Source organism: Rhea americana, unplaced genomic scaffold, assembly GCF_003343005.1.
Source record: "Rhea americana isolate MKP2758 unplaced genomic scaffold, rheAme1 scaffold_8, whole genome shotgun sequence".
NCBI lineage: Eukaryota > Metazoa > Chordata > Aves > Rheiformes > Rheidae > Rhea > Rhea americana.
The window spans coordinates 5,936,007-5,956,535 of record NW_028186978.1 but is presented as its reverse complement, the minus strand read 5'-3'; the positions used below and the strand labels follow the sequence as shown (position 1 = coordinate 5,956,535).

The following is a 20,529-nucleotide window of genomic DNA, read 5'->3' as shown; positions in this document are numbered from 1 at the left end:
ATGTAATTACATTAATTTGTCTTGAAAAGACACAGAAGCTGCTCTCCCCTTTAATCTAAGGCTGCTATCATGTTGAAAAAAATCATTACTCTTCGCTGTTATCATCAGATAATCTGCACACAATATTGATTGCTTCCTCACTTACTCATAAGCAACAACCACCACTACCACCAGGATATTGTTTTCTCCTGAATAGAGATGTAAATCTAATTAGATTTTTAATTAAAAATTATGTGGATTTGAGTCAGTTATGATGCAAGTATTAAGTATTACTGATAATTAGAGCTTTGCTTTAATCATGTCTTTCCTAGAAACAGCAGAATTAGAAACAGTTACTGAACACAAGCTGTGGCTTGTGGAAAAAGAGACTTCCAGCACTGATGAACAGTCATCTATACACATAAATAGGTAATGAAAAGACAGGATGAGAACATGAAACTGGTCATCCAGAAACAAGAAGCTGATTTTATTAAGTAAATGATTTCAAAATTTTCAAAAGATGCTTTAGCTGACAAATGCTCAGGACAGTTTCATCCCAAGTTCATGAAATTCACAAACCCATCAGCAATTCTCCTGATCGCCAAGCTCTCCTTTTACTTAAGGTAGATTAAGCAAATAACTTTCTTTTTTAGAATAGAGTAAAAGGTTAGTATTTCTTCCTCAAAACAGAACTGCTTGAGCTTGCCTGTTTCAAAAAAAGTGAACCAGTGAGCCAAGGTGATCCATCAGTTGTACACTTTCCATTTCTTTATAAGAATGAAGATGATTAGAACTCTTAATATCTTCAAAGTTATGATGTCTGCTACTGCTGATGGATGTTTCTCAGCATATGATCTGCAGATCACCTTCGGCTTGTGAAACAAGGACAGAGAGTTCACACTCATACAAGCAAGCCAACTAATTGTGGGAAAACAAAAGCAAAAAAAAAATCCGGCATATCAAAAAAATTGCAGATTAATTCTGCAGTTTTTAAAAGCCTGTTATACAGCAATTGCTAGGTGAACAATTGAGATAAGATTACAGAGGGGACAAGAATATAGATTTCAAAAAGGTAACAATAAAACTGATTCCTAGTTCTTAATTAGATGACTTTTACTCTGAGAAAAGGTCTATATAGCAGAATACCATTCTGAGAACACTGTTCTCCATCTACAATCATGTATTTTGTGTACTATGTAATGAACACACACCCAGAACACATGAATTTCTCAGAATTCGGCCTGTTAAGACTTACAAAGACTAAGTCACATTTCAAGACCACGTATTACAGTCTAGTTCTCTGGAAATGAAACAACAAGAAGAGAGAATCATGAGATTAATACAGCAGACGAGCATGACAGCCACAAGATCGCTTTTAATTGCAAAACTAAACATGAAGCAGGGCCCCAGTACACCAGGCAATGTAAAAGCACAGATTTCCCTAGCAACAAACAGCAACTGCTAAGTCCTGGTTCTTCTGAAGAACTATTTTATGACATAAAACGAAAATCAGATGTGCTTCTATGTGCTGTTCTGGCAGCAGCACAATGAGGTTAACAAATGCCTGCAGCCCACCTGTAACTGTTAGTTACTGCTCTTCCTCCTTCCTATCCCCATGTTTTCCTCAACAGGTTTTCACCTGCTGATTGCAGAACATGTGTGGTTGTTCCCTAACACTGTCCAATTTAAATTTTCTGAGTTATTTTAAGCACTTGCTTAAATTCAAACATTTTAAAGGCTCGCATGCAGGAGTGACTTCACCAAATCTAATAAGGCAGCAGCCTATTGCAGGGAGGGGAAATGGTGACAAAGAACACACGACACTATATTAAATGGCCTTTAGGACAACATATTTTATTCAACTTCATTTAATTTTGCTGTACTGTCAAATTCCTCATCAGTGTAACATGCAATTCCCTAAGTTCCTCTTCTGTTTAGAATGCAAAATATCTTAACGTAGAGAAAAATCTCTTACTATGTTTTAAAACTATTTGACTCCAAATATAAGCAGGACACCTACAGGTTACAAATTTATCACGGTAGAAGTACGCTAAATTACTAAATGTTTGCAGACTACTACACAAGGACTTCTAAATGGAGCTAGAAGACTATTCATTAAACCTACATTACCTGCATAAAATTAACATACTCTGGATAGTCTTCAGTTTTAATGGCCCCACAGCTGTACAAGTATTTAAGACAATTCCTATCCCAAAGAGCTTGCCATCTAAGGTAATGGGCATTACTGTCCAAATTGAAGTTCAAGGTGAGAAAGTGGTGTTTGTATGAAGAGGAGTCATTATATCAGGCTATGATTATTTTTAGCATGCATTGGTCAGGACTTAATACAGTCCTGAAAACACTGCCAGGACTATAAATTTTGTATTCCCTTTACGCTTACAGTAAATTTTTAAAAAGAACCGTAAGAGAACCAACATTCTTCAAAAAAGCCAGAAAGCCTATTCAAATTCACCAACTTTAACTCTGCGAAGAGAGGAATTATTCAGATCCTAGGTGTGACCATAGAATGAGGCTTTTCCACTCATCCTCCTCATTTAAAAAAACACAATAGTTGTAAACTAAGTTTCAAAAACTGGTCTTTACAGTCATTTAGATTTTCCACGTCATTTCTCAACACATTAATTGATTTTAGATGTACTACAAACATGCACTTTAAACCACAATCGTTAGTATTCTGCCTATATTGAAGTGTCAAGATTCTATGATGTAATAAAAATATAAAACTTACCAAAACCATTCTAGCTTTGCTCCTCTGACACCAATTTACATCTATTCTACTCTTCCAATAATAAAAAATAACTTCAAAAAGTTCTGTCATATTTTTCACTTTACCAGAAAAGGTTCAGTCCTGATGCTCTCACACATATGCATGTACCTAGATAACGTCAGAGCTGCTTGCTTGAGTATTCAGACACGATCTGAAAACCTTACCGAAACAAACTGCATGTCTAATGGCAATTATACACTTCAGCGCATAGCCTTCAATACCCTTTGCCCACTATATATTGAATTCTTATAGCCAAATATATCAGAAAGCTCAACATATTAAAACTGAAATAACCAATTTTGATCTGCAAAAACATCAGTTCTAGCAATTCTTTTCAAATTAAATCTTCATACTTAGAAGGCATAGAAACCAGTGTTACCTTGGCAAGCAATGAGAAGTCATCAATTCATTACCTTTTCCAGGTGATTACAAAGAGTTTTAATTTTCTTCATTTGACCTGATGTTATAGTTTTAGCATGACAATAGCTTTATTATTTCACAAATTAGATCTGAATCCTCACTATGCTACGAAACATCATGTTCTGGTTTTGTTGCCTAAAGTTATCTGCAAGACAGGAATAATCAGTAATGACAGATCAATACTTAAGAAATGGGAAGAATTAACTTGAAGAAAATCCATTTTTTTGGTGAGTTTTTTCTAGCAGCAGAGTTGGTAGCTCAGCTTACTGAGCCGCTTAGGTCACAGTGCCCCATTTCCATCAAAACAAACAAGCCTAACAGAAAATCCTCCTTTACTTTTTAAGCTAACCCAGCAGATTAACTGAATTAAATAGACTAATTATTCAAGCAGCTCAGTAAGGAGAACTGAAAGGAGGAAAGAGAAAGGCAACCTCCAGCAAGTAGAAAGGAATGGGGCAAAGGAAAGCAGTAACATCTTGAGCTAATAACTACAGCTTGATAAACCACACTTCTGTTCTGAAGTAAAGCATCAACTTGCCAAGTCAACTGACAACACAACATTGCATTCACATTGAAGTCAACTTATTTAAAATAGGATAATCAGTACTAACTATGAGAAAAAAAATTCAGGGAAATTATGAATGATAAACAAAACAGGACAGCTCACACATTCCGATACCAGCTTTAGCAGAGAATATAAATAAACATACAATAGTTCCATTTTCGTTTGGTTTGAGGTTTTTCAGGAAGGGGAGGGAGCAGCAGATGTTTTATTTTGCTCCCTAAAAGTAAACAAACACCTTACATAATTAGTTAATGATGCATTCAGTTAGATCTAAGTTACAGCATTTAATCTGTTAAATAAACAGACCTCTAAATGATTGCACTTAGACTTACTAAACAAGCAACCAAGGCATGCAGTGATAGTGTCATATATTTGTTCTTTTTTTAATGGAGTTTTTTTTTTTAAATGAAGCTTTTAACTCAACAAATAATCAGAATTTTTTTCTATACTAAATTTTTTTTAAATACAAGCAAACTGCACTGTAATATTAGTGGTTAAATGCAAAATAAGGTTCTCTAGAAAGTGTCTTCAAAAAAGCCAACACTTAAATAATTTTTTATTAAAAATAAAAAAACAGAACACCCACACACTGCATGTGATACCACAATTTGATAGGAGTTTAAAGCTGAAAAAATCTGGTAATGTTTTTTTTTCTGTGCTAAGTTTCCAAGCTGCACGGTGTTTTAGCAAAAACTAAGTCTTAAGAAGTGGATGGATTTTTTTCTAAAGGCTCTGTAATTGAAATCATGATAAATAAGTAAATGCCATTTTCCTTGGCACAGTTTTCTGTACTGTTTTCATGCAGAACATAGGTTTAGCTCCAAGCTGATGGGACTTAGTCAAGTATAAAACTGTAGGTTCATTCTAAAAGTTACTAAAAATTCTAAATTGATTCTGCTTCCTTTGGCCTGTTTTTAAACAAAACACCTTAAGAATAGCTTTCTATACTGAAGGGGGGAGAGGTGAGGAATTAAAAAAGGAAACTTTAATGCCCAAGAGAATAATTCCAGGAAGTTTTACTAGCATTCAGCACAGTAATAAAATCATCACTGCAAAAGGAAGAATAAATATGTGCGCACTACAAAAGAGCTAAAAAAGAAAACAAAAAATATCAAATATTCAAAGAATAGAGTATTTTCAGCAAGTGCTACGTTTCACCTCCCACCCTGCCGAGTTAAGAATTACAGTTGCAGAGAAGTTCATAGTGGAAAGTTTTTGCTAGCAATCTCATCAATTTTATAATTCAAATGAAGTATACTGAATGGTTAAATCAAGTTTATGGTATTTATGAGCAAAGGTCAAATTTGTGCAAGTATTGGGAAAAATAAAGGGAAAGGCTCTACAGTAAACAAAAAAAAGCGTGAACTAGAAGAAATCTTAACATGCTCATTTTTATCTTCTAAAAGCATTTTAAATAGTTACCTTCAAAAATTTACTATACCCCTCTTAAAAAAAACACACATTTTACACAAATGATTGAAAACATGGAAGAAGCCTGCACTCTCCTACATCTTGAATTTCTATTTTAAAAATTACAATTCAAGTTATAACATTATGGATAGACCACATAATAATGCAAACTCTGTACTGCAACTGTTATAAGTAGGAGAGGAAAAAAAGTTACTTGTAGGTAAGTTAAGGTCTACCACAGCTGAATGTGAATTAGTGATAGAATAAAGAAAAACGCGTTGCTTTCTTCCCCCATCCCCCCTCATCAAATGGCACACTGACCTGGTAAACACAAAAACCCGCAAGTGTCAGTGATTTTACAAAATTTTACTTCAAATACTAATAACTAAATACTAACTATATTGTTTCAGGTGCTAAGTAAAAAGCATGTTGTTCAATGTGGACTACACAGCATAGGAGAAAACTAAGATCTGTTTGCATTTACAGGACCAAAACTTTTTTATTTTTATTTTTTTTAAAAAAAAACTCTTAAGTTTTAGTTATAAAATACCCACACCCATCTACCTAAGCATCAACTAGGCTCACAAACCCAGTGGACTGTGAAAATACTTCAGTCTGTGCTGCAAACCACTGGTTATACTTGGGGGGTGAAAAGGAAAATAGATATTAAACGGCCAAAAAAATGTTTTTCCCTATACCATGATTTCCATAGTCCTACTCTGGACACACTCTTTTTGAGATCTCAGTTTCCACCTCTCTGTACTACCAACAAGGTAGTAGACAAGATCACTGACATTGTGCTCTGCTGTGCATGTAACTGTTCAACAGTTTTAGGCTTCAACATATCTTTTGTGTTCCAGCCTCCTTTTCTAAAAGAATGTAAGAATAGGATTGGCTTTAAAAAAAATTAATTAAAAAAAAAATCAATAGCTTTCAAAAAAATAAAGCAAGAAAAACAAAAAAAAATTTACAAAAAAAACCGTCTCTTAAAAAAGAAATAAATTGTATGAAACATGTATGAAAGTTATTTTTTTAAATACTTTTTTTTAAAAGTTCCTTAAAATAAAAACAAGCATTTTGTAATCTAAACGCATCAAATGAATATCACAATACTGAAGCTAGCTATCTGCCTGGCTAGAACTATATATTTAAAAACTACACCAAAAAATAATAAAAATGACTATGTTAAAATACATCATAACTTAACAGTGGTTTCTTATAAAAATAAGTGCAATAACATGGTGCCAGTTATTAAAAACTCTTAGATTCAACAGCATTTACCTATTTAATCTCTGTAACAATATTAATCTAGGATCTTATTTTATGTCTTGCCACTTTGAAATACAGGCTGACAAGAAAAAACTGTCTGAAGTAAATCCTTCCGGTTTTCGATAAATAAATCGTGTTCATTTTTTTTATTCGAAGTTACCACATTTATTTCCTGATACTGCTATCATCTTAGATTCTGCAGAGAAAAGAACAAGAATCACCAGTACAGACAGCATGTAGACATCTGTTCCAAATTTAATTTCAGTGGGGTTTGCTTCTAAATGCCTTTCACACTGTCCTCTGTGACACTGGCTCCTGCTTCTTCATAGGGTTTCTGTGCCAGAACCTCTGCTCCCCTTCCTCAAGTGAATATTTACTCTAATTCCCTTGACCTGCATATTCTCAACTAGCTTTTCAAATAATAATAATAAAACTCTAGAGGAAAGTTGCTACATTATGCTACATTAAGAGCTATTTACCACATTCATCCATTTCCCACAAATGTGCATCCTAGTGGAAGGTGCCACAATACTAGTATTGTTCAGAAAATAAGAGCAAGTTTATATTTACCCATAAAATGTTTCACCGTCCAAGACACTGCTCATTCCAACCAGCATTTTGATTTTGGCGCTTTTATTTTTAAGTAACATGTGCTCTATATTTAGCAAGTACATTCACAGCTATTCTCTTCTTGTCCTGTCTTTTAAGCTCTCAAAAAATCAGTTTCCTAATAACCTGCAACCCTACACAGTTTTCCTAGCTCTATAAGTTATTTAGCCTGCCACAAAAACAAGGGTTTTTTTTTATAGTTATATTTTGCCATTTTCAAACCTTAAAGACAATTGCTACATATGCATAATTAGCACTATACGATTTCTGTGAGACTAGGTGTTTGCTAAAAGCCACCGCTCCTACCAAACTAACCAGCTGTGATGAAACCAGCTGAGGTTCAATGCATCATAATAGCAGGTCATCTTCTGCAAACAAAGCTCAAGGTTCCATACTTCATTAAACAGTCAAACAAAGTGGTATTTTAACAAGTACAACAAACACTGGAATTTTTCCCAATCCACTAGACTGTGGTATCACATGTTTAGAAATAGAACTTGGGGGGAGTAGGGGGCAGGCATAAAAGGAGACTCTCTCTCCCCCGTTACTTGCTAGAATAATTACAATTTACTTTTGTTTAGGAAACTAAACATGTATTCAAGTTAAATTCCTTTCGTCAATAGTGAAGTATTTCTTACAGAACCACAAAGAACTTTTCTTCTAAACTTCGTAAGCTAAAAAGAAACAGAAACTAAGACAATATTCTCATAAATCCATGCTTACAAAAACTAAAAAGATAATTCCTACATCATTTTTCAGAAAATTGTATTAAAAGCAAAAGTTATACAGAGGAGCAGATGGAAAACTTCAAGCAACACAGGGGAGAAAGTCTCAAAAAAGATTCAGAAATAGGTAGAGGCCAAAGAAATGCCAAAAGGCCGTTTCAAAAACATTGCTGCAGACAAAGCCTCTGTGAATGAAGTTCTGAGTATCGAAGTTCTGAGTATGGAACAAGTCCAACAGGACTATTCTTGATTTAAGCTTTCAACTGTGTAATATTAAAAACAAGTAAAGGACAAACACCTACAAATTTATTTAGAATTGTGTGTGTGTGTGTGTAAATATTTATACATATATATGTGTATATATCTCAGTAGCTGTATCAGTAAATATATACCCACTTGGCCAAAAACTCCAGCTCTATTATGCTGAAGAAACAATTTATGCGCAGATTAAATACAAATGAAATTAAAGTGTAAACTCTCAAGGTTATAAGGACATTGTTCTAGTCACACAGTGTAAGTCAACTTGTGTGTGTACCTAAGACTCTTTAGATAACAGTAACTTTGAGCTATGGTTTTCAGGGATTTCACTAATAACCTTGACCAGTGCTCCCATGCTGTCATATGCAGAAGAGCTTGATTACATCACCTTCAGTCGCATAATAAGCCTAAAAGTGTTCTATTTATTACCCAAGAATCTGATCATTTATCTATTCTGGGGTCAATGCTATTAAACACCCTTTATAATTGATTAGAGAGGAAAACAGTGGCTGGTAAAACTGTCAAAAGGAACAAAAATTGAGCAAAAGATAAGGACAAACAAATAACGCGTTCGTGATAGTTTGGTAAACTGGGCTCATTTGAATATGTGACTTGGTAGAGCTAAAGCCAGGTCAAATATCTGGAACAGGATGTACACAACCCATATTAGAAAAACTGATTCTGAAAAGAACCAGGAAGAGAGTGAAGAGAACAGTCAGATGAATCATGTTTCTAATGGGATACAGCAGCAAACAATCCTTTTTTGTATGAAAAATACAGGGTAAAACTGAGGAGGCAATACTATCTATATGTTCAGTAATGATCTTACAAAAGCCTCAAATACTACACCCAGGCATAGCATCTGTCTGCTCTTTCAAAATGCAAACCTAAAACTCAAAGATGAATCTCAGAAGAACTACTGGAATTGTAACAGTCATATGATACATTTTACCCAAGAAGATTTGGATTCAAGTCAGTATTTGCATTAACTTGATCGCCATTTCCAGAAATTTGTATAAGGGAAGTGCTTCTACTATGAAAGAACTCTAATTTAGGAGACAAGCATATAAGATCCCATAGTTAAAACCTTAGCTAAACTGGATGTAGTAAGCCTATTTAACCAGGGCAGCAATTGTCAAAAGCACAAATCTCTCTCACTTCAAGTCCAAGCAATAGAACACAGGCAGAGATACATGACAAACAATATGGAATGTGCCTCTGGGATGAAAACAGAATCACCTCTGTTGCCACTTTGAGGAAATTCTACAGATTATGCCGTAGGTGATCAAAGTATAGTGACCATTGCTTGCTGTCAAAACACCTGAGTTTCTTCATTACAACAAGACAGTGAAATTACAATAGATCAATGCAGAAAGAGATATTTATGTTTTAAAAGCAAATCTGGGGGGGGGGGGGGAGAAACCCTAACAACACAAGTAGTTTAAGTTGGATATCTATCAGCATTGAAAGAGTGAATCATTCAACAACAACGCACAAGAGTTTCTAATACATTGAGTAAATTGATTCAAACTTTTAAGATGCTTCCAATCCATGCTGTTCAGTAAACCAGGATTAGGATTCTGACAGTAAGATGAATTTTAGTACATGAATTCTCATATATTCTTCATGTAAGTAAAAGCAAAGAATACATGCCACTAACAGACTTCTTATTGATTGCCTTCCTATTCCATTTTAACTATCAAAAGCATAACCTGAAGCTGCAAGCATACTCATATACATTTCACATTCCCCCCAAAGAAACACACACACACAGCCAAGTGCTTTCAAATGCCAAAAAAATACTATATATACACACAAGTCCATCTTCAACTAGTACTGAAGTATTAAGTTAAATACTAGAAGCTCTGTTTTCTTCCATAGATGCATTTTACAGAATTCACAAAAATCTATTTTCCCCCTATGTTGGTAGCGTATCTCTAACGGTGCTTGTCATAAATATGTGATATAAAGATACAAGTCTACACAAGCTTATGCTCACCTGTCAACTAATAGTAGCTAATGCCACCAACACTTTTTCCACTGCATCTCAAATATGAAATAAATAATCATAAACAAAACAGCTTCATGATAGACGTAATAACACCGGGGAAAAAAAAGTATCACTTTGTTTTGTTTGGGAGCTGGGAAAGAAACATGCTTAATGAGAATTCTGCAGGATGAGATTTCCGTAACAGCAGATTTATAACAGATAAATGTCTCCTCTCTAAGTTTATAGTCAAATAAGATTCTTGTCTCTAAGGACAAAGCTCACAGACATCACATAAAGCAACGCTGAAAGCAGTAATAAGAAGCAACAACCATGAAAATAAACATTACAAATTGAAACACATGAATTGTTTTATCATAATCAAAATTTGTTTCAGAAGTGCAAGGGAGCAGCTTAAGCATATTAAAATCCTTTACTCAACTCCCCTCACTAAACCTTTGAAATACTTTTAAGCAGGAAATTGGTAGTTCATGAAATTATACGGACAATTAAACCAACCTAAGCCACTGGAGGCTAAACCTCTGATGTGCTTTTGTTTGGTTTAAGGAGCACATAATTTTCCTTCCTTAACATTGGATCTTATATTTAAGAGTACAACAGTTAAACCATCCATCCCATCTCTAACATTATCTATCTCATTATAGCTAAACACACAATGATGCATTTCTTCCATTACCTGTCTCTGAAACATAAACAACAGGATCCTGCTTTAGAACTTTACCAAGTTTTGAAGTAGCTGCTTTTTTCTCAGATGGCTTCTTGGATTTTTTCACTGACTGCACCTCCTCTTCTGAATCTGTATTTTGACCACAGCATAAATAGAGATTTCCTCCACATACACAGAGACTTTAAGTAATAGATCAAATAACATCAGTTAACATGTGTTAAATACATTCAATTGACTGAGAATATATATTTTATATATATATATATATATATATAAAATACAGAAGGTCAGAGTATAGCTTAATCTTTTTCCCCCCATCAGCTAATAGCTTAGGCATCATTTATGCCTTTTATTTTTGTTTCAATAACAAGCAATACTGTCCATCTGCTTAGCAACCTTTCTGAAACTATGACTGCAGCTATCACAGAGTTACAAAGCAGCAACAAATTTTAACATGCATTCGTTGGGCTTAACTTTCATGATTACACAGCATTGTATTATGCTGGTCAATACACTGATCCAAAAGCTATTAACAGGCTAAAACACACCACTGACATTGTACTCTTCCCCCTCACCCCCCAAAGGGGACACTGATAGACTACCATTCTCATTACCATTCTCTGTATCCCAGAGCTTACCAAGAAAACAAAACTACAGCACTGAAGATTACACATACCAATATCTAAACAAATAAACAGGACAGAAACTGAAGAAGTTGACAGAACCAGTATGTGTTAACACGTGGCCACTCTTCAGAGCCTTTTTTCTGTGGTATGTCCTCATGTATCCAATTTTTTTGTTGTTTGTTAAAACAACAAAGAAAAATTCCCTGATGGCTACAAGTTCATACCAACATGCTCATGTATTTCAGTCCCTGAGAAGCTTTTCCATCTTAAAAAATTAAAAGCAATATTTCTCTTTCCCTCTCCTAATGGGCTAGGATGAGCTAATGCTGCAGACACTGGCAGTGCTAATTGAAGGTATACAAATACCTCCAAAGGTAACAGCTGAATTATATGTTACTTTTATACTCTGAACCTTATTGCAGAAATATTCTCTGCAGTTAAGCAGGAAATGTTTATATGACAGTTTTTGCTAAATTTCTGAACACACTTTCTTATGTACACTGACATCATTGGGACAGATGTTTGTCTCATTGCTTTCCTTTTACAAGGGAATCAATTGCCTAGTAGCTAAAAACTTGAGCTAAAGTAGGGATCAATAATTTGGCAAGGGTGAAGAAATGCAGGAATTCCTGCAATCTTTTCTGAGGTTTCATGACAGCTCTGCAAGATTCAGAACCCAATCAGAGATTAAACAAAACAACTGAGAAAAATCAAACTAGGAATTCCAAGCTTTTAAATTAAACAAACTTGAGAGGCAAGGTTTTGAAGATACGAGTGCTAGAAAAGAGGTGTATTATTATATTTCAAAGAATATATTTTGATTGGGACAAGCAATACTGCAAGTGATAATCTGTATATTCAACATCATGAATTTAAAACATTCAAGAACATCAGGAATACAAGTTGAACTTGTTTTGAAGCTAGTGCTTCAAAACAGAAAGATAAGCATGGAAACACAAATCATTCTATAAAAATTGCTATTTCATGTATATGCACTGAATAAATGTGAAATTATAGTATATAACCAGACTCCTGTAGCAATGTAGAACGTTATTTATCTCTAATAAGATGAGAAACCTAGAATGCCCAATTTCTTTACAGGCTTGAAAAAAGAAAAAAAAAATCTAGAATTTTTATCAAATTAACCAACTAAAAAGAGGGAGAGAATGGAGGGAGAAAGAGGTTCTATTAATAGATATTTCACACTATATTTATGGCACATGTTGCACTTTATCAAATATTATTAGATATCCAGCAATAACGATAATTACTGTGAACTAATAAAAATCTCCATGAATAGTGCACACAAAGATATCCCTCTCCATTAGTTCAGCTGCATGTAAGAAGATTTTTGGTTTTTAGAGAATTGTGTTTACAAAAAGAACAGACACAAAGCACAGCTTTCAGGTGCAGCAATTAGCTAAACAACCTTAAATTTTATGCAGAAGATACGAAGCAGGATTCATTACCTGAATCATAGATTATTCTTTTTTTCTTGTTTGTTGGCTTTCGTTTGGAATCATCTTCACTGGGTGAATTCTTCACCTAATAGTAACATTCCATTAGTTCAACCAATAAACAGGTTCTTCCAGATTTTACTCAGCTACACACTCAAATGTATGAGTTTCAAACAATTTCTAACAGAAATAGTTTATTTCCCCAAATTACGCTTAAGAACAACTTTTTGGTTAACTCACCACAGGTGAGGAAGAAAACAAGGAAGAAATCATAGCAGCAAAGCTAAGTATGCTTCAAATAAACAGTACATGATGATACTCAATTTTTAATGCCAATTGAAGTAACCAAACAGACCTTCAAGCACTTCAAAATTCCAATCTAAAGAAGAAATGGCATGGTCCCAACAAGAATAGCAGTGGTACAGGCCAATACACTATTTGCAAGCAATTGAGCTAGTACACCTGTGGTTCCATTCCAGATAAGGCTTAGCTGTACCCGCCATACATAACTTTAGAGTAATAGCTGATTGCAAGAAAAACGCATACAGCAGTTGAAGTTAGATTTATTTCAAGTGTGCTGTTGTTTGCCATTCCTCCTCTCACTAATCAGTACAACTGTCAAAACAGATTGTACTAATGGTCACAGTTAAAGGATATGTTTCATCTCACAGCAGCTAGTATTAGGTAGCGTGAAAGTTTTTAAAAATCATTAAGTTTTAGACATCTAGAAAAAACAGAAACTGCACAGGTAGGAAGCTTCCTGGACTATCTGACTGTTGACTGTGGAAGGGTTTGTCTGTATGGTTTTTTTGTTTTTTTTTTTTTTTTTTTTTTTTTTTTTTTTTTAATCATGCATGGCTAAAAAGACTTTTAAATTATAATTCTAGATAAATTTTTTAATAATACAATTCTAATCTGAAATGCAACAACCAGTCCTAATCTGACACTTTTTAAATCCATGATATAACTGGGGGAACTCAGAGTAAAAAAAATAACAAGGCACAGAAAATAGTGTTCTTTCTAGATTTAAGTTTACTATTCTTTAGTTCTACTGAATGGTTATTTTTACATCGTGACAGACAAATTACAAACCTCATATAACTGGGTTTTTTTCAATAATATCTTGCTTCTTGACTGTAACCTCTCCCATTAAACATTGCAATCCCATTACAAATCTTTCCAACCTTTAACTGATTAGAAACTCCTCTTCAGCTACACCTTTGTGTTTCAAATCAGTTCAAATGATTAACATGAAAAGTTTAAGGAAACCAGAATCTAATTTTGACATATCACTTTATAGATTTTAGTCCCTGCAGTAAGTTTGATATACCTGACCTCTCTAAGAAAGACAATGTTAATGTTTCCCTTACAGATGTTTAAAAACTATGAGGTAAAAAAGCTCAGAGGGCTCCTGTATCATACTAGTTTACCTCACCAAAGATGCCATTTTTTTTATATGCATACATTAACAACGCAGAAGCACCCCTTTTTTTAAATAAAAAAACAAATATAAGCAAAGCTAGATTAACCTCAAATGTATCAGATTCATTCTACATTAGCACTTGACCACTTAACTTTCACCTAGCCTTCCTTTGCCATACAACCCAAATGTTTCAAAAACTAGTAACTTTCTTCATCACCTACAAAGTTTTGCTGCTAGAAGTTAATATTAAGCAGTTATTTCCTCCTATATCTTAAAAAGAAAACTGGTATCTATTCAGTTTCTTGACTATATAGAAAGAACTAAGACTTAAAAAAAGCCGCATGTACAGTCACACATCAGAGTAACCAATCACTTTACAAATAAGAAAAAATGAAACAAAAAACTAACCTTAGCCTCCTTCCCCCTTTTCTTCCCATTCGAGGAACCTTCCCCATTTTTTATTTTTTCATTCTTTTTCAGAGTTTCACTTTCTTGCCTCTTTCCAGGAGGTACAACCCCAAAGAATTTCCGGATATCCTATTAAACAGGAAAATAGAGGGCTTTGTTTGTTTGTTTTTTCCATTATACATCATTCTTAGAAGCTTCACACTGCAGAGCAGCATTACATTTCACACAGCAATTTACTTCCTCAGTAACTCTTCTGATGCAGTATTTCATGATCCGGACAATCTGGTTACAGGTTGGAGAACAAAGACCAGCTGGTTAAATGTAGGGGGTCAGTACAAGACACTGTGCAACCTTTCTCTCATCTTTGAGTCATTAAAGAATTTATTTTTCGCCTTAGTCAGACATCTTTACCAATACACACTTCAAAACAAACTTCCATCAACAATGAAATAGAGCTATTTAAAAACAGATCTATAGTTAGAATCCTTTTCTTCCACAAACCCAGCCCAAAATACTTTTACAATTAAAATGACAAAGTAGTGCTCAATGTGAAAAAATAAATAAGCACTAAGAAGAGCTAGAAAGCAGTCAAGCAATAGGACACACAGCATCCTCTACCTTCCTACAAACTTAGGACAGCAAACATCATCTCACTATGAAATAGCCAGTAAGAAATAGATTAAAACTTAAGCAAAGAAAAAAGTTGCATTAAGAACCTAACACAGAGAACCACAGAAGGTCTGTTTTATAACTTTATTTCATTACCTTATGAAAAGAAAGAAGAAAAAGCAGAAGAAAAAGCTTCCTATATATGTAAAAACTAACATCTGAAGCTTCAGTAAAAGGGGGCATTTTTTTGACACAACAATGCATATCCAACCTCTATTTAAAAAAATCAGTTTTATTAAAAAACAGTTTGAGAAAAATCTGTACCTGTTTCCTATCACTACCTCGAGGGTTAGCAGCCATTTTTAAAGAAAGAAGGTACCAAGCTGGCCTAAATATATAGCAGATAAAGGGAGTGGCTTAAGCTGAGCAGTGTGTCTTCTGCTCAGCTGATAGGTGTTCCATTCCTCATCACAGAGTTCAGCTGGTTAGTTTTTGATCATTATAGGGAACCACAGGTGAAATTACCATTTTTAAGAAAATACTGTTGTTTATAGGCTCTATAAAAATATGTGATCAGTGAAAAGTATTTCAGGCTCCTTTTCTCTTACCAGTTCTCCAATTGTTCGGGTTATCGGAGCCCTATACGTCTAAAACCAATAGAAGACGTTATTTGTAAGCATTCACAAAATATGGGATACTTGTAATTTATTTACGGTATTAAGCTTAAAACAATTTTCTAGAATCAGAAGTGTTTCCTGTTAAACTGACTCTGCAAACAGGTACGGGTAGACTGAAAAACCCTCTTCCCCAATGAGACTTTATATACTTATATCTACTTATGCCTTAAAGGCATAAATTTTCAGCACTCAGCTATTTTACATGTACTCCTACAATATGAATGCAGTACTGTGTGAGCTCAGAAATTTCAACTGCAGATATCTGTACCTAAGCTGTTTGGCAAAAGCACCTATTTAAAAAATCCTGAAGTAGATTCAAGCATTAGATCACTCCGGCCTTGTTACTGACTTGAGTTTTTCATTTACATAGGCAACAGACAAAACTGATTAAAATTCTCATTAGATCTTTCACATAGTAACATTATATAAATACTGCAACACTGCAAAATAAACTGACTTTAGAATGAAGCTTTATTTTTATTTTTATAGTCATAAATGTTACTTTCAAGTTTAAAATATTTTGGGAATAATTAATTTTAAATTAATAACAACTCTATATTTGTTCAAGTATTTTAACTAGAAATGACTGACTAGTGAACATATACCACAATAACTGAGCTGCTCTAAAAAAACACCAAATAATGTTATTTTTTATAGACTGATATAAGGAAATACTTCATTATATCCTGCTTATGAAATGAGGACTTAAAAAATAAAAATCATTTTATATAATAATATTATAATAAAATCAACCTGTGTGCCCCAACTTCCTCCACTATTTTAATCAAGGTCCTTGAACTGATAAGGCCCAGAATACAACATGTAATTTTTTGGTTCATCAGTTCTCATGAGATATCATGTTAGCTCTTTACAAACAACAGTAATCCACAAAATGAATACCACATCCCTTGTACATTTGATGTGCTATAAATAGGAAGTAAATTGTCATTTCAGGCTAAAAAAAAATCTTACCTGATTATGGTCACCTTAACAAGCTATTCTCTTTTCTACTCTTTTTCACCCAAATCAGTTTAAACATCTAAAATAAACTGATGAAATGACAGTTAACTGCTAGTTTCTTTGATAATGCAGGTAGGAAGTCATTAAATTAACTGGTCAAATGAGAATAAATAATTATTGTGATGATTTTTTTCTGTTTAACTCAAAGCAGCATCTTCTACCGATCTGTTAAGAAAGTGCCACCCACAAAAATACAATTTTTTCCTCAAAAATACTGTGGTGATACAGCTACACATTCTAAAATCACCTCCATATGTTAACACAGTACATTCTATTCTTTTGCTGAAAGTTGCACTTCAATCCTCAAGAAATGGTTGCTTTTTTCCCCCTTTTTTATTGCTACATATTTGTGTTAAGAATTTTTTTAGAAAATAGTGTAAATATAACAGCACACAAGTCACTTAGAGTTTTTCGACTAGAGGTTTGTATTTGGGTAGTAAATTTTAATTTCTCATAGCGACAATCTACTTCCCAGTGACTAAACTACACAGCCCTAAGCATAAAGGAAATTTGACAACTATGTACAATCTTCATCAATCGTCACCATTATATATCCTCCAATCTTCTTTGGCCATCCTACTCTTTTGAAGAAAAGATAACCTTGTTAGACACCACTGGACTAAAACAGACAGTGAACTCAAATCGTTTGGCAGAAAAATATGTCGTAATAATAGAGTTACCTTTCTGGGAAACTTTTATCAGAGATGCGTAAGAGTCAGGGTTTTTTGTGCTATTTTTTAAGAGATATCAGATAAATAATTAATTCATCACACAACTACCTGTGGAAAGAAACTGTGTATGTTTCATTTTTATCTGTATGCACTCAACGGAGAGAAGGCTTATACCAATGTGACTGACAAGTTCCCCTTGGGATGTATCCCCAAAAAACACAAGACTCATCAGCCTTGTGTATCCTGGGGATATATTCACCAGTACAGTTGTCCCAGGTGATCTACTTGCCTAGAAGAGTGAAATTAAAGAGGCAGAGCTGTATTAGTGCAGCTCCCCATGGATGCTTCAGCAGCACCAATGTAAAACACAACTTCAAACAGTTCTACCTAAACTGGGGGGGGGGGGGCGAGGATACTCTTACTCTGTTTTTTTTACCAGTACAGATCTGAAAATAAACATGAAAAAATTACTGACTGGGCATAACAGGTTTAAAGGCATCTTTTAAACCAAGGCTTCTGATCCACATCTGGACCACTACATTTCGTGGAGATCTAACCAAGGTCCAAGACAAGGCCCAGTGTTTATGATCGATCTCCCCACAATTGGAGGGTAGCTGGTGCATAGCACCGGTCAGCCTAAAATGCTGTACTCAGGTGCACGGCTTCCTGCTGAGCTATCTTAGTAAAACTGTATAACCTCACTAACGGCTAAGTGGTCTGGTTCTTGCCAGTTTTCACCATCGTTTCAAATCTTCAGTCTTATGCAAAAGTAGAAGACAATAGAAATTAATCATGTCAGGTTGCAAGTTTTCTCTTGAAAGATTTCTGTCAGTTTTACTATGGAGAAATAAGGCTAATTGAAATTTAAACCAATTTGTTAGTGCAAAGACTAGTTACTCAAGAGTTTATCAAGATTGCTTTTAAGACTTTAGATAATACTCAGGTTAGAAAATTCAAACCTGTCCTTGCAACACTGCTCTCATAAACACTCCAAATTGATTTTCTGTCATAATTTAAAAGCACCCTAAACCAAAGACCACAGAGCAGACAAAAGTTCAGCACAAAGCTATTCCAACACTTAGACGATGGAATAATCTCCACTCTGTGAGACTGTACACTGTACATGCAACACTGCACTGTTAGCCACAATAAATGCTGTCTTATTAAAAGACTGGGATCACTTAAAGCAGAGTATTTTCCAGAACAACATTGTTACAACTAAGTTTGCATCTCAAAACTATACTGTGAGGCAGAAAATCATATTTCATCAACCTAGCTCAATGACTGCAATAAAAAGTTACTTTAGGTACTCTGATGTGTATCCATACAAGCTTTCCACCAAAAAAACCATCTGTGCCAATTACAGGTCTGTCTGTTTCAGTGCAAGTTTTGTGCACACACCAGCCTTGACATCTGGTATGTCCACAAAAATTGCACTAACTGAAATTAAATTTAAAATATCACCTCAATTAAACCAGTACTACGTGCATGGATACCTATACTAATTTAAAGCTTACTAATAGTGGTAAACGAGGAATAGGTACTACACAGTATATTTTAGAACAATATCACAGTTCTAAGTATATACCAAGTGCTATTACAGTTATGGCCATATGAATGTTTCTCTCAGCAACAGAGGCAGCTCAAGTAGCCCCTACTATTAGTCATTCAGTTCTAGGAGTATAGCTGTTTGTATGGTAACTGCATCAGGGAGCTGATCTGGATAAAAGTAAATACTTTCTAACACAAATCAGTTTAGCAGAACTGAGAAGATTCTGCAGAATCAAGCAGATGGCATCTGCTTGTATTTGGTGCTACATGAAAAATGTCTGTTTCAACTGCATAATATTAAATGCCAGTATGCTTGTGTTGTCATTGCACAGCAAAGAGCAGGGTACAAGTTACTATCACTACCTTTTGCACCCCCCTCCACAACTGCAGCAACAACGGTTGCACAGCCTCTTCGGCACTGGAAAAGGAATGGACTGAGAAAACTCATCCTTCCTGCCTCCTTCCCCACCCCCAAATGATGGCTGCCTTCCTCCTTTCTAGAAAAGTGCCAAACTTTGTGAGATGTGTTTCAGAAGGGGATGACATGGAGAAAGACAGCTTATATCCCAGGAAGGTGAGAAAGCAGGAAGTAAATCTTCCCATGTAATGTTTTCTAAAGAGGCAAGGCCAGGGTACAGAGAGCCAGAAAAACTCCTGTTCCTCTGTGTAGCTCTAAGTGATCAGCTCCCCCAAACGGAATATCAGAATATCATGGTTTAATGGTATCAGCATCCGTAGTGCCGGCAGATCTCTTTGTATCAGTTTGTGAAAGACTCAGTGGTATTGCCCATCATTGCTGAGTGTCAAGTGTAAGAGACACACATGGTCAAATTCTAGGTAAATAGAGTTCAAAATTAGAGTTAAACGATCTGACATAGAACAGCATTTTTAGTTAAACCAGTAACACATCTGCACACAGATGCCACCTCCATTACTTATAATCGTATCCACTTACAGCCTAAGTTCTCTTTTTCTGACTCCGATAGGCTTTCTACAAACATTGCACACTGCGATTTGTGAAGCAGGAGTGCCCTCGTGTACACCCTTACGGAAATAAAGGCAGACACAAACGTAGCCTGCGTTCAGACAGGAGAGGCTAACGTGTCCGACTGCCCACCGGAGCTCGGCAAGAGGGGCCACCCCACCTCGGACAACCTCGCCCTCTGCGCCTGGTTTCACTACCGCTTCGGAGGTGGATGGGGGCTGGAGAGGGTCACAGCCGCTTCCCTCTCGGGTAACCGGACTGTGCAAGCACCCCCGGGAAGCTGCTTCCCTGCACAGGAGCCCGCGGCCCGAAGGCGGGGAAGGGAGCGGCGGCCCAACCGCCCCCACCCGCGGCAGGCCCCCGCCGCTCGGCGGCAGCGCGGGCGGGCGCGGGCGGGCCCGGCC

The 20,529-nt window shown here is 35.4% G+C and overlaps 1 protein-coding gene across 3 annotated transcripts in view; it reads right to left on the bottom strand.

Moving 5' to 3' along the window:
• The window catches only part of RFC1 (replication factor C subunit 1), a 40,948-nt gene that overhangs the window by 20,144 nt on the left and 275 nt on the right, over positions 1 to 20,529 (bottom strand). Inside the window, exons 2-4 of one of the 3 annotated variants that reach the window (XM_085322773.1) lie at positions 14,613 to 14,741; positions 12,794 to 12,869; positions 10,708 to 10,827 (exon numbers count right to left, since the gene is read on the bottom strand). In XM_085322773.1, the coding sequence (XP_085178899.1) occupies positions 10,708 to 10,827; positions 12,794 to 12,869; positions 14,613 to 14,741 (325 nt within the window). The remainder of the gene's footprint in view (positions 1 to 10,707; positions 10,828 to 12,793; positions 12,870 to 14,612; positions 14,742 to 20,529) is intronic. The other 2 variants (XM_085322774.1, XM_085322775.1) reach the window with 2 other exon arrangements.